The sequence below is a fragment of the Chiloscyllium punctatum genome, chromosome 22 (assembly GCF_047496795.1).
Source record: "Chiloscyllium punctatum isolate Juve2018m chromosome 22, sChiPun1.3, whole genome shotgun sequence".
Classification (NCBI taxonomy): Eukaryota; Metazoa; Chordata; class Chondrichthyes; order Orectolobiformes; family Hemiscylliidae; genus Chiloscyllium; species Chiloscyllium punctatum.
Genome location: NC_092760.1, coordinates 57,196,026 through 57,210,958, shown reverse-complemented (window position 1 = coordinate 57,210,958; position 14,933 = coordinate 57,196,026). Strand labels below are relative to the sequence as shown.

The 14,933-nt window shown below is 40.0% G+C and overlaps 1 protein-coding gene across 11 annotated transcripts in view; it reads left to right on the top strand.

Moving 5' to 3' along the window:
* Positions 1–14,933, top strand: part of sox6 (SRY-box transcription factor 6) — a 641,917-nt gene that overhangs the window by 188,804 nt on the left and 438,180 nt on the right. For 10 of the 11 annotated variants that reach the window (XM_072592368.1, XM_072592380.1, XM_072592378.1 and 7 more), the window contains one exon: positions 11,556–11,588. The exons of the other annotated variant lie outside the window; for it this stretch is intronic. Coding sequence is in view for 2 of the 10 variants with exons in the window: in XM_072592372.1 (XP_072448473.1) it covers positions 11,556–11,588 (33 nt within the window). In the remaining 8 variants the exon portion in view is untranslated. The remainder of the gene's footprint in view (positions 1–11,555; positions 11,589–14,933) is intronic. 11 annotated transcript variants of the gene reach the window in all.

The following is a 14,933-nucleotide window of genomic DNA, read 5'->3' as shown; positions in this document are numbered from 1 at the left end:
GAGTAGGTAAAGATAACATACAGAAAATTATGACATAGTTAAATTTCTCGAGCCATGTAAAGTTCGGAGTGGGGGTTTTAATTCCATCTATCACTTTTAACAAATCATAATAAACAATGTTTTCCTTCATCCTTTACATGCTGCCAACCTATTGTGGCTCTTAGGTGCAGTTCTATGCTTGACTTGTTACTAAAACCAGTGCTAAGATTCAGCCCACAGGCAATGGCCTAGTTGCATTGAGTCTTTTGGAAGGGTTTTGACTGGAAGACTTTGTAAGTTCTCTTGCCATATCTGACCAAGCTTGCTGCATTAAATATCCATTCCACCCCATGGCATCTATCACATTTGCTGGATGGGATGGTACAAACGTGGGACATCTTCTTCCCCTAGCATCAGCAGTGGAGACCACAATACCAGACCATGCGAAACTGGTCCATGGTTGCCTCCCAGGTTAGTGCAATCTCCGACATCTGGAGAAATGCCCAGCATAGTCAATAACAGAAGTTCAATAACCTTCTCATCTCTGCCAGCATAAGTGCCACTATTTTCTCTCCAATATGTCACATTCAGTCTATCTCTGTTACTGTACCCACTTCCAACCAAGGTTCAGGCTCCACCATATTCAATATTGCTTGCAACATCTTCTGTCACTCATTACTATCCACCCAACTCCTGAGACCATTAATCCTGTGTGCCCTTCTTGCTGCCTACTCACTCAGCACACCCTCTGTATCTGCACCAAGATTGACAGCTGTATCATCCATTTCAACCATGACAAGCTTCCTTCCATTATGATTACACTAAATAGCAAGGTGAGACAAAGGTAATATGAGTTTGGTATCTCTGGCTGAGGGAGAAAAGTGCAAAAAGGCAAAGCTAGGCCATGCTAGTGTGAGCATCCAGGTAGGGTTCAACTGAGCTTTGACATTGAGTGAAGTGCCTGGAGGTGCAGCCCAGTCAGTCCATGAGCTGCATGCTTGTTCATAAGTGCACAGTTTCCTTGCTGCAGCTTTACATTGATAGTTGTTCGTGCAGCTTTGAAGTATAGAAGCATCTGTAAGTGGATCAGAGTTCTGGAAAGTTGGCATATGTTGGATGCCAATGCCCATGGTTGTGAGCTGCAATTGGTCAGTACCCATGGAGATGCCCAGAATCCAACATGGAGGTTGTTTGGAGCACGTGGCAAGCTGAATTCTCAAGTTAAATGTTCTGCTTCCTTTGTCAGGTTTTCTTGATGTCTACCTTGTATGATAGGTATGATAAGGTAAGAAGCTGACTATTAATGATGCAAAATATGGCATCAAAAGGTGCTTGGCAAGCACTAATTCCCTTTAACTGGCACCTCACTATAGCCGAGTGAGAAACTCCCAATGCAGATTGTGGAAATCATAAAAGATGGCATGAGTTGCCCCCAAAGTCTAAATGGGATCTGTTGGGATTTTCGTCTGATTCTGCCCACATCTCACCCCTATAAGCTTCTGCCCTGTATAAGATTCCTTTTAGCACTTAATTAGGAACATAACATCAAGGTCAATGCTGATATAAGCAGATGTTTTACATCATTTTAGGACTAGGAGTTCACTTTCCATGCAGGTCTGGTACTGATTGCAAAGTAAAACAGTCTGCTTAGTCGATGAATCTTGGACTGATATGATGCTGTCAGGTTGTTGCTCGCAATTTTCCAAGAAGGTGAGTTCAGCCAACGGCTGCATCTGCCATGAGGTGATGATGAAAATGTTCCAAAACTGGGGTGTGGATAGAGGAAAAGCTATCAGGCTCATGCCAAGGTGCTTTCCCAGATGTACAATCAAAGGATCTTTCTGGGCAAATTGATCTCAACATTACTTACAATGATCATATTACTCCATTAGTGGCAGGTTCCTTTAACCTTCAAATTTGATGCATACACTAATCCATTGAAATATTAACGCATATTTTGCAAAGAGGAATTGCTTCTGAAAGCTTTGTTATAAATGTAACAGAATAAATTCATCCCTTAAGTTTGGTCTGAAATGCCAACAGAATAATAGAAAGATAAATGCTTGGGAATTAACAGAAATTGAAGGAAAAGAAGGGAATTCTCTGAGGGAAATGGATAGAAATATGGAGACAATGTCCATCACCATATGAGCAGATTTACTGTACTTTCATCTGTTATACTGTCAGAAGCTGATTGAATGGGTCGGAGAAAATGTTAGGCTTTCCTTTTAATGATACTTCTGTTTTAGCAAGAACTTTCCCAACCCCCTATCTATATGGCTCCAGTTACATTGTTTCTGTGGTTTCTACAATATTCACATGAAGTAGAATAGTTGAAAAGGGTTTCTCTGCATTAACACTACAGAAGAAAAATAATACAAAGAAACAATATGCTGTAACTGCACCAATTCTGAAATATAGCTCATATACATAACTAGCAATTTGGTTTCTGAAATAAGTTTTTTTTTCCCCATCTGCTGTCTCTTTAGTTAAAGTGATCTGATGAATATAATGGCTTTACTGGCTAGTTTTCAATTGGGTCCAGCTTTGGGAAGAGCCAGAAACAGTTTTCTGAATATTTAGCTCCAACAGCTGTCAACATGGGCTAACAGGAAATACTTGTATAACACAGTTTTATACTTTAATTTAAATTCCAATGGTGTAATTTTGACTTTGAGTAATGATGTAAATAAAATGTATGAATTTAGATCAGGTAGTTGTGTATCTGCATTGATAGTGTATAATGGGCAGCCCAAAGTCAAAACTAACTCCAAATATTTTAAGAGAAGATGCAGTTATTGATTACATTATTTGCACCCTCAGACATTGCATTCCTTTTCAAACTGCAAAATAATTTCCTGTACAGTAAAGTTCCTACAAAGCTTGCAGACCAAGCCATCATCGGTTTGGAAATTCATTAATGATAAATGTGATTAGTTACTCAAGATGTTTTCTGGTTCAGGGGGTTACTTCCATAGTATACGATTCACCACAATGTAACACAAAAATGATGTACCATGCACACATAGCAATGTCTTAGCTGCATTGTATCCAGGGCCGAGTAATAGCTTGTTCGTTTCAAACCAGCATGGTGCCATGTTTCAAACAGCAGCGAGTCACAAAGTGACACACAGCAAACTCAAACTGACATCATTAGAAGCTGATTGCTGGGGTTAGATCAGTCAGAAAGACATTGTGCATGATTTCATCACCTGTCAGTTACGGGTGTTTCACACTCATAAAATAAAAGCACCATAATTAACCTTTACCGTTGTGTAATTAACCTTTACCAATGTGTAATTAACCTTTACCATAGAGCACTGGCCAATTTCTTTTATTTACATTTATTAGTAGAGATAGAAGATGAAATAGAATGGTGGCTGTGTGAGGGGCAAATGATTGGAGGTTGGAGGGAGCACAGTGAAGGGGGTTGTGGGCTACTTCATGTCCCCTGTGTATATATTGACACAGAACAGAATTGCTTGAAGCTGTCATGTTAGTCTTCTGAGCCTGTGTCGATTTAGTATATGTCAATTTCAAGTGGGCTTCATAGATTCAACTCCTAACTGTTACACCAGCAAACACAGACTCATTTTTCACTCGAAAATACCCAAATCCAATCTTGTTAGCAGTTCAGTGATAATGAGATGTTGAGTAGCAGCCATCACTTTTTACCAGGTGAGCTCCTGATCTCAGCTGGCTTGTTGTTTGGTGAGGAAGTGTTTGTGTGATAAAAGAGTGAATTTCAGGAGGCCTCACTATAGTTCATTGACTGCACTCAAGGAGGATTTGTAACATCAGTCAGAAGGATAGGGAGCCAAAATAATAACTATAAGCCTCACTCTTAAAGGGACAAGGCACCACAGAATATGTCATTCCAAACAGAATATCAATCCAATTTATTGTGACCAATACCACAGGAGTTCCACTTGTAACATAAAATCAATGCTGCAGTGTGGACCAAATGTCACACTCTGTTACAAGTACAAACTGAAAGAAGAGAGAAAAAAAGAACAACCAGTACTGAAGGTGGGGGAATCTTGACCTGAGCCAAAAAAGGAACAGGCCTTTTATAGTTAACAAATATTCCAACCAAGCAACAGTTAAACATTTTCTGATCTGATCATGTTTTTGCTTATTAACAATCAGTCTGTGTTTCCTTGAGACGTCAAGGGCTGTATTTTATTAAAATATTACATTTGAGTGTTGCAATGACACAAAATGTCACCCCTGCCCTATTGCGGGCAACACCATATGAACTGGTGTCATATGAAAGTGGCAACAGTGGCAAAATGCAGACCTTACACTCCAACCGTCATACATCGCTATACATACAAAATAATCTTAAAAAGCGAGGTGCTTCTAATGTGTACTTCTCATATGCAATCTGAGATTGATGAGCACATGATAATCTGCATGGACAAACACCAATCAAAAGCTGAATAACATGTGCCTCTATTTGCCTGACAATAATTAAACTCTAATCTTAAAAAGTCTCCATTGCAGCTCGGAAGAATTACACACCTTATGCATTACATGATATAACACTTCTACTCTTGAAAAAAAGAGCTTACCACCTCATTTACTGTCTGCAACAGCGTGGGAAATTACCAGTATACAATGCAAAAGATCCGGGTGCTGTTTTATACATATTTAATTACTTCTACATTCTTAATTCCTCTAATTGTGGTTCTGACTATTGCTGGGATATAATTTCATGGATGCTGACTAGTTATAAGAGTTTTTCATAACTGGATACATTTTTTTGAATGTGCTCAAACACTTAGCAGATTTTTCAACTGCTGGAGTTATCACAGATAAACTAGTTATCAGCTGATCTCCACATTTATGCATTTCATGATAGTGGATGATGGTTGACAGTGGGAACCTTGGTTGACTTTTTTTGCCTTAGGAAAGGTGTGCCAAAGCCAATTATGCACTTGCAGAACTCTCTTGAGATTGACCAGCTCAGCATAGGCCAGAAAACAAACCTGTTCGATATGATTCATTACCCACACTGTGCCATCCACTTCCCAAGGCATCAGATGTCTATGGAATGGTGTTCATATTGAATTGTACACATGTGCAGTTAATTTCCCACAAGTACTGGAAATAAAGATGGCAGCTATGAAGTAAAAGGCTATCATAAATACCTTGCCAGATTTGCGGAGCCAATTTCAGCTCTCTGTGTCCTTTCATTGTGATTCTGCTCAGTCCTCTTTTCCTCTCACTTCTTTCTGTCCCCTCAATGCAACTTTGTTTACCGTTCTCTTGATCTTTCTCATTCTGCTGTTTCACCTCTAAGCACCACCTTATTTCATCCTCCCTTAACTCATAACTCTCCTTTTTTCCTGAGCACAAGTTGCTCCACACATCATGTGTCCTTGTTATTCCTCCTCCTCACCCCAGGTCCGTTCTCCATACAGATTATGCTGGCATATGCTGCCCATGTTCACTCCTGGCCTGTTCTTTTCCCTGCTTCTATTTAATGTACCAACCATCAAACTTGTCTTTCTATCCTTCCCTATGAACATGATCTTTCAGCCTTTTCTTGATTCTGGCTGATGCCTCCTTCCCTCCACAGTCTTTGCTTTTTTTTAAGGAGACTTTTAATAGTAGTTAGTGCTGTTAGGGAGGAAGAATAACAGGGTGAAATGAGTGGAATAAGTGACATCTTTTAAAGTGTTCAGCTTGGTTCAGAGGTTTCCCTTTTTAACACACAGAGCGTAATGGTCACCTGGCAGCAAGTCATTAGCATTTCCCTCAGCCCCTCTCTCCTCACACAAAAAAACTCCGCACCACATGCTAATTAGAGGTTTTGAATCCAAGCAACCTGTGTAAAATCAGACATTTTAATTTGCAGGTTTAATGGCTGTATTATGATAACTGGCTTTGAAATGCGCTTCTCGTGTTCCATCAGCGTAGACCAGATTAACAGCGGCTGACAAAATTAAAAACCTTACAATGTGACCTTTGCCTAGGATAAAAGGCTGTTTCATAACAATTTCCTTTTGTTCTTTGTTTGAGCTATTACTCCAAAAGGAGACTCCGTTTAATCTAAGTAAATGCATCATTACAGGCCTAATCCATGTCCTTCTGTCAACGTCTACTTTAATTAAATGAGAAATGCCGGCAGAAAGATCTCACACACAAGGCTGTGATTGGAGTGAGAATGACTGGGTGATCAGATTGAGATTAAACTGAGATCTCTTTTTTTTCGCATCGTTTATTTGGCTGTTGATTTAGCCATAAAAGGCAGTTGGGTTCTAGCTACTTAAACTGTGATTAAAGAATGGTTATTTCTTACTTTTATTGCTTTCTGCTCTGCACATGCATGATGAATAAAATTGGGTGGGAGGATGCCTTGAGACTTCAACACAAGCAAGAGTTTCAGATTTGTCATGAACTGCAGTCACTGTCTGAAGATACTTATTGCCGAAATTGTGTAATAGGCTATATCAGCTATTTTAGCTTTGACAAAGGGTCAGTTAGACTCGAAACGTCAGCTCTTTTCTCTTCTTACAGATGCTGCCTGACCTGCTGAGATTTTCCAGCAATTTCTCTTTTGGTATCAGATTCTAGCATCCGCAGTAATTTGCTTTTATATCAGCTGCAATGTTTATCAAAAATTACATTGACTCCCTGTGGCAACTGGAAAAGGTGGTTTCATTGAAACCATATTGTACCTGGACGTTGATGTTCTACAATTTATTCAAACAGAATATCCAAAATTGAAAAGAGATTGTATATGTTTAATAAGGATGATATTATCAGTGGTTCAAGTACTTAAAACAATATTTTGCAAAGCTTGTTTCTTCTTCAATTTATTGTATGGAATGAGCTGCGAGAGGAAGTGGTGGAGGCTGGTACAATTATAACATTTAATAGGCATGGGTACATGAATAGGAATGGTTTAGAGGGATATGGAGCAAGTGCTGGCAAATGGGACTAGATTAATTTAGGATAGCTGGTCAGCATGGATGAGTTGGACTGAAGGGTCTGTTTCTGTGCTATATATCTCTGTGACTATATGATTAATTAAATTGGGTTTTGGGCCATATATTTATAGTTACCACTACCCCTTCCCAACCAACTATTAGTTCATTCCCAAAGGAGCCCTGAAAGCATTGACAATATCTGACACCAATTTCTAATATCAACACAATGCTGTGAGCCTTCAGAAAACATTGCTCCATCACAGGGACCCTTTTTAAATGTTACTGAGAAAACCATGAAAAACCTGATCTACTCCTGAAGACCTTTCATGAATATTGATATGATCTTGAGGATGTTGATAATATTTCCACACTTTCCGGGATCCCCAGAGAATAATATCAAAATCCTAAGGACCCTGGTGAATTTCCAACTCATTACTTGAGGACAGTCCATCCAGTCCCTAGGTCTGGGGAGAAATTCCCGCTTTGAGCTAATTTTGTATTATGCCCAACTATTTTTATTACATTTGCTTCTTAAAGTATGTAAAATAAAAATCCATCTTTTGCAGGTTGCTCTTCCTTATACCACTGGTCCCAGTGACTGAACAAATAATATCTCATTCAGAAGGATCCTCTTGACATATTGACTCAGGGACTTCAGTCCTAATTCATTTGAGCAATGGGTTGTGATGCAAGTTAAAATTGATCCCTTGCTTCAGATGTAGCCAAAGTATTTTCATTCCCAGCCCTTCTATAATCCATTTCCCACAGAAACCAGTTGAAAATTTATTGGGGGATAGAACAGAAACTGCCAGATAACACCAGATAAGTCATGCAATCATCTGTAAGGGTTTGAATGTTTCTCAAGCTTTCCTTTAGTGACCCTTGATCTACTAGCTGGTGCCTATGCTTTACTGGGTGAACATAAACGATCCTGTGATACAATTTCAAAAAAGAGCAAGAGGGTTTACCCGAGTCAACATTTATCGCTCAAACAACCCATCACTGAAGCAGATTATGTAGCCATTACCTTAGTGCAGTTTGTGAGATCTCTCTGTGTGGAACTTCAATATCATTTTTCCTACATATCAACAGTGACCACAACTAATTGCTTGTAAGATGATTTCCTTAGTCAAATTTTGAGACTCTTTTAAATCTGCCAGCAGGATTCTCACCAACTATCAACTGGCCTGAACTCCACGTGCCAAATAAGGGTATAAGATTTTCAGGAAAAGTCAGAGCTCTGCTGGGCTTGCCCACTGTATGTAGAAGAGGCCAACAAGAGATCCATCCAAAATCCCCTGCCAGAAATCCCTGAAAGCTAATAAAACCAGTGTGGGATCCCAGAAAAAAAACTGAATTCTGCCCAAAGTCTGACTGGAAACCTTTCCATCCTTAATCAATTTGAGAATTTTGGGATGTTTTGGGTTTTTTATTGCACAGAGTAAATATTGCAAAAAAGGAAACTTTTCCAAAAGGTTTTTATGCAACTGTGTATTAAAGGGCAAAGCATCCAACAAGATAATGTAAATTCAGTAATAGGACAGTCTACCTTTTGTTAGCTTGCTTCACTTGCATGTTGAAGTATTCCAATATATCACATCAAGCATTTCAACAAAGTGGAAGTAACTTTAAACAAGCATTTCATCAATAAGGAAGGTTATGCAGCTTAGAACTGTAGAGCAAGATCAACTGGACGGCAAAATAGGGAATGTTTCCTTGAGTTTTTAGAAAGACCAATTCAAATTGGAATCAAGAAAATAGGATTAATGATTTGAACAGTCTGACAGAAAAAGTCCCTGTTATCAAATCATTTTTCCTAAATACACAATAAGTGAATTAAGCAAATATGTAAAATATCCTTTAACACAGGTAATTGCGATTTGTGTTGTCTGGCAATTCTGAATTTGAACTTACAGTAACTGCAACGTATATACAAGTGCCTCAGAAATACTACTAGGGGTGCTGAAATAATATTTGTGGTTTTAACAGAGAGATTTGAAAAAGAAATTGGCTAACACTCCTACTTCTGGGTTCTAACCATTGACCTACACCAGAAACACAAGCCAATGCTGTTCCCAGTCAGAATTTGTTTTTTATTCACTCATGGGATGTGGGCATTGCTGACTGGCCAGCATTTATTGCTCATCCTTAGCTGCACTTGGGAAGTTGGTGGTGAGCTGTCTTCTTTAACAGCTGCAGTTCATGTGATGTAGTTCAATGCCACTGGGGAGGGAATTCCACTATTTTGATCCAGTGACACCCAAGGAATTCTGATGTCTTTCTAAGTCAGGATGGAGAGTGGCTTGGAGGGAACTTGCAGCTGGTGGTGTTTCCATGTAACTGCTGCCCATGTCTTTCCAGATAGAAGTAGTCATGGGTTTTGAAGGTACTGTCAAAGGATCTTTGATGAATTTCTGCATCTTGTACATAAAGCATACTGCAGCAACTGAGCATTGGTGGTGGAGTGACTGAATGTTTGTAGATGTCATTCCTGTTAAGTGAGCTGCTTTGTTCTGGATGAGTGCTGTTGGAGATGCACATATCCAGGCAAGTGTAAAGTATTCCATCATAATCCTACTTGTGCCTTATAGAAGATGAACAAGGTTTGGGGAGTCAGGAGGTGAGTTACATGCCACAGTATTCATAGCCTCTGAACTTCTCTTGTTCCCACAGGTATTTATCAGATGAATTTAGTTCAGTTTCACATCAATAGTAACACCCAGAATGTTAATAATGGGGGAACGAGTGTTGGTCATGTCATTGAATGTCAAGGGACAATGTTTAGATTGTCTTCTGTTCTAGATGGTCACTGCCTGGCATTTGCGTGTGTGAATGTTACTTGCCACTTTTCAGCCAATGCTGGATATTGATTTTGGATGTAATACTTCTCAAGTTGAATAGCTCTTCACTAATTCGAAGTCATACAATGTAAAGAATGACCATATGAGGGAGTTACAAGTGGGTGATGAGACGCGTGGAAGCATATTTCTTGACTATCCTTCAGGAAAGGGAGGATAAGAGTGGTTTTGGTGGGGTATTCTGGATTGAACTGATTCTTTTTAAAACTAAGTGTTATGTTACACACGAATATTTGAGTATTTTTCAGGTTGCAAAAAGCTCATTTTTCCTGATGGGGAGATGGTGGCCTTGTGGTATAATTGCTAGAGTGTTTATCCAGAATCCTATGTAATGATCTGGGGAGCCAGCTTCAAATTCTACCATGACAGATGGTGGAATTTGAATTCAATGAAAATCTGGAATTAGGAGTCCAATGATGCTTGTGAAACCTTTGCTGGGAAAGCTCATCTGGTTTACTGATGTCTTTGAGGGAGGGAAACTGCTATCCTTACCTGTTCTGGCCTACGTGTGCCACCAGACCCACAGCAATATCATTGACTCTTAACTGCCCTCTGGGAAATCAGGGATGGACAATAAATGCGAGCCTAACCAGTGACGCCCTCATCCCGTGAATGAATTTTTAATAATTTGCAACTAAATATAGAAGAGAATAATAATTAATTTGAGGATGTACTTTTTACTAAATGCAAAAATTCAAACCTTGTCATAGCTGTCATATCTTTAGAAATGATGTAAAAATAATTAAGACAGGTTATCTGTTTCTCAGGTAGGTTCTGAATAAATCTCGGCAGCAAGAGATTTTCGATTCCTCTCATTCCCCTCAAGATATCTGACATTATTTGATGTAATAAAAAGAGAAAGTACGTAACAGTCAGATTCTTAATTAATTTTGTTTGACTAGATGAAGATAAATGGAGCATGTTGTGAACTCTTGACAACAAGGGAGGTCCATTTAATACTATCTGCCTCTTCTTCCTTCTTTCTCTCACTTTCTCACTGTATTCCGTCCTGCCTCTGCCTTGATATTTTATATGTAATTATTGATCTTAGGGCATGGTCCATAAACAGAGATCGGTGACATCAGCACATGGCTCTCTCTCTCTCTCTCTCTCTCTCTCTCTCCCTCTCTCTCCTTTTAAACATATTTTTTACTATCTTCAATCAAGACCTGATGGAAATTTAATTCCCATTGCTAACTGCGAGGGGATTCAGCCCATGCATTTAGTTTATGAGGACATCCAATGACAGATCACAAAAGCCACAAAAATCTGGGTCTCAGATGCGTCAGTTCTCTCTGACTCCAATTCTCTCTATTAAAGAGTGTCATCAATGGTGGGAATTTGCAGCATATCCTATTGATAACACCACAATGCAAAAATGTCTTACCCCCTCCCTCTCTCTATGTCTCCTTTTCTCCCATTTTTCTTCTGTCCTCTTCTCTATTAGCTGTTTCTGAACAATAATAAAACAACAAACAAAGGCTTGTTTTAGCAGCTCCCAGACATTGCTGTTTAAATTACCTTTTCTGACAAAAAGTGACTGTCTGTCAAGAGATTCTGTAATAGCCCCTGTTGACAGTTCTGGATGGTGCGTGTATGGCAGCACAGACTGATCATTATGGTACCCATTCTCCAATCGTTTATTTTTTCAACTGTTAAACAATAGGTTGTTGATTGTGTGGACAAGGCCAGAACAATTAAGTTCTGTGTTTAATGCTAGACCAGCATTTTAATGCCCTCTCTTAATAATGGTCTCATTATTGTTTTTTTCTCTCCTTAGACTGGGCCTCGGGAGGAGGAATATTTTGTGGAGGTACGTCATTATTTTGCAAATTTCGATTAGCCCATCATGTTGTATGTGTTACACACAAAAAAAATCACAGCTAATTAAAGCATCCAGATAGGCCACCGGTATTCAAGCACATAATTTAAAGGTGACGTACTTGATTGGCTGGCTAAAAGGTGGTAAAAAGAGGGGATTAGGCCAGTTGCTGTGGTAACTCCCACTTCCCATCTGCAGAGAACAATGCACTTGTGTTTCTCTCCCACCTTGGTGTAGAAATTGGCTTTGTTTTGAGAGGAAAGGGCTTTATGAGGAATTGGAATTCAGCTTAGCAGGATGGAGCATGAGAGCTGTTAGTGGAGACCACTGGGGATAATAGAGATGAAAGGTCACGGCAGACTCCAAGGACAGCAAAGGTCACTGCTATTATAACAATACTTTGTCTTCTGTAATTTTCAGCGAAAGGAAAGGTGCTGGCTTGTTAGAAAAACAAATATTTCAGTTGTACCAGGTGGGCTCACCCAAAGAGACTTATATTTCACGATTCAAAAAATTTAAGGGGTCCTTTTCCTAAAAAAAACTTGCTTTTTATTGAAATTTAATTTGTTCAATTTCTTACACACACCCTCTCTCCAACATCACCACACCCTTGTCTTTTTGTATATCCTCATATTAACTTATTCTCTTGCCGTAAGGCAAATAAAACCTTCTCCGCTGATTTTTAAAATTCTAGCTTGTATCCCTGTTTATTGACAGAAGGTAGGACTTGGCGTAAATCTGGCTACCTTTTCTTCAGTCCAAACTGAGGTTGAGGAAGCAGGATAGGAGTGAGGATGGCAAGCCTTCTCAGACTGCCTGGACGTTTCTGGGGGGGGGACCCAAGAGGAGATTACTTGATATGTGCAGTATGCGCCTGCTTGCCTCCAGAGTCGATACTTTCAATTCTTACCTATTATTGTCCTGCTGTCCCCACTGGCATTCTTCCACTTCAGTCTGAATTTGCTCATGGTCAGTTTTCTCATTGCTATAAACGGAGCATGCTACACCTCTGGTGAAATCATCACTGATCAGCCAAGGGACCAGATGGGAGAATAGAAGGGTTAGGATGGTGAATTGTTTCTGAATATAACCCTCTAAGGATCCCTGCAGAAAAGTAAAAGGATTGGCTTGCACTATATATAGCTTGAGACTGAATACTAGCATGTTTTCTATTTTTAAAGTTCAATTGGTAGTACAGTTGACTTCAGGACAAAGATTGTGAGTTTAAATCCCACTTGAAAGATTTATGTGCAAAATTCCAGGGGAGTGCTCCATTGTTGGAGGTGTAGTTTTTCAGGTGAGGCATTTAAACAAAAGCCCCATATGTTTTCTCAGGTGAATGTAAAAGATCTTATGGCCTCTTTCAAGGAAGAATAGTGAGTTAACCCCAGTATACTGCTCAGTATTTATGCCTCCATCAATATCATAAAATTACACTAGAGACTGCAAAGGCTATGGGCCCAGACAATACTCCAGCAAAGTACTGAAGAATTTGTCTCCAGAACGTGCTCCTCCCCGAGCCAAGCTCTTCCAGTAAAGCTACAACACTGGTATCTACCTGACAATGTGGAAAAACGCCCAGGTACATACTGTAAAGACAAAAGCAGGACAAATCAAGTACAGCCAAGCATTGCCTCTTTAGTTTATTTACGATCATCAGTAAAGTGATAAAAAAGTATCATCAACAGTGTCATCAGCAGCATCTACACAGCCACAACCTGCTCAGTGATGCCCAGGGGCACTCAGCCCCTGACTTCATTCAGCCTTAGTTTAAACATGACTGAAGAACTGAATTCCAGAGGTGAGGTGAGAATGACAGCCCTTACATCAAGGCTACATTTGACTGACCGTAGCATCAAGGATCTGTAGCAAAACTAGAGTCAATGAGAATTGGGAGAAATCTGTCCACTGGTTGGATTTATACATAACATGTAAAAGATGGTTGTGGTTGTGGAGGTCACTCATCTGAGTTCCAGGACTTCTCTGGAGTACCCTAGAGTAGTGTCCTAATCCCAGCTATCTTCAGCTACTTCATCAATTACCTTCCTTCCGTCAAAAAGCCAGAAATGAGCATAAGAAGTATAATTAGCAAATTTGCAGATTTCACCAAAATTGCAGAAGGTGTAGTGGACAGCAAAGAAGGGTACCTCAGATTACACCGGGGAGTGGCAGATGGAGTTTAATTTAGATAAATGCGAGGTGCTGCATTTTGGGAAAGCATATCTGCGCAAGAATTATACACTTAATGGTAAGGTCCTAGGGAATGTTGCTGAACAAAGAGACCTTGGAGTGCAGGTATATAGCTCCTTGAAAGTGGAATCGCAGGTAGATAGGATAGTGAAGAAGGCTTTTGGTATGCTTTCCTTTATTGGTCAGAGTATTGAGTGCAGGAGTTGGGAGGTTATGTTGCAGTTGTACAGGACTTCGGTTAGGCCACTTTTGGAATATTGCGTGCAATTCTGGTCTCCTTCCTATCGGAAGGGCATTGTGAAACTTGAACAGGTTCAAAAAGATTTAGAAGAATATTGCCAGGTTTGGAGGATATGAGCTATAGGGAGAGGTTGAATAGGTTAGGGCATTTTTCCCTGGAGCATCGAAGGCTGAGGGTGACCTTATAGAGGTTTATAAAGTCATGAGGGGCATGGATAGGGTAAATAGACAGTCTTTTCCCTGGGGTGGGGAGTCCAGAACTAGAGGGCACAGGTTTAGGGTGAGAGGGGAAAGATATAAAAGAGACCTAAGGGACAACATTTTCACACAGAGGGTAGTACGTGTGTGGAATGGGCTGCCAGAGGAAGTAGTGGACACTAGTACAATTGCAACATTTCAAAGGGAACTAGATAGGTTTATGAATAGGATGGGTTTGGGGGGATATGGGCTGGGTGCTGGCAGGTGGGACTAGATTGGGGTGGGTTATCTGGTTGGCATGGATGAGTTGGACCGAAGGGTATGTTTCCATGCTGTACATCTTTATGACTCTATGACTCTAAGTGGAGATTATTACAAATGTTCAGCACCACTGGTGACTCCTCAGATTCTGAAACAGTCTATGTCCAAATGCAACAAGTTCTGGACAATATCCAGGCTTGGAGTGAAAAGTGGCAGTAACACTCACGTCACACAAATGCCAGGCAGTGACCGTCTCCAATAACAGACAATCTAACAACCACCTCTTGATATTCAATGGTGTTATCATCGCTGAACTCCCCCTCACCACCCACCCCAATCAATATCCTGGGGGCTCTAATTAATCAGAAACTGAAGTGGACACACAACATAAATATGGTGGCTACAAAAGCAAGTCTGAGACTAGGACTACTGCAGCAAATAACTCAC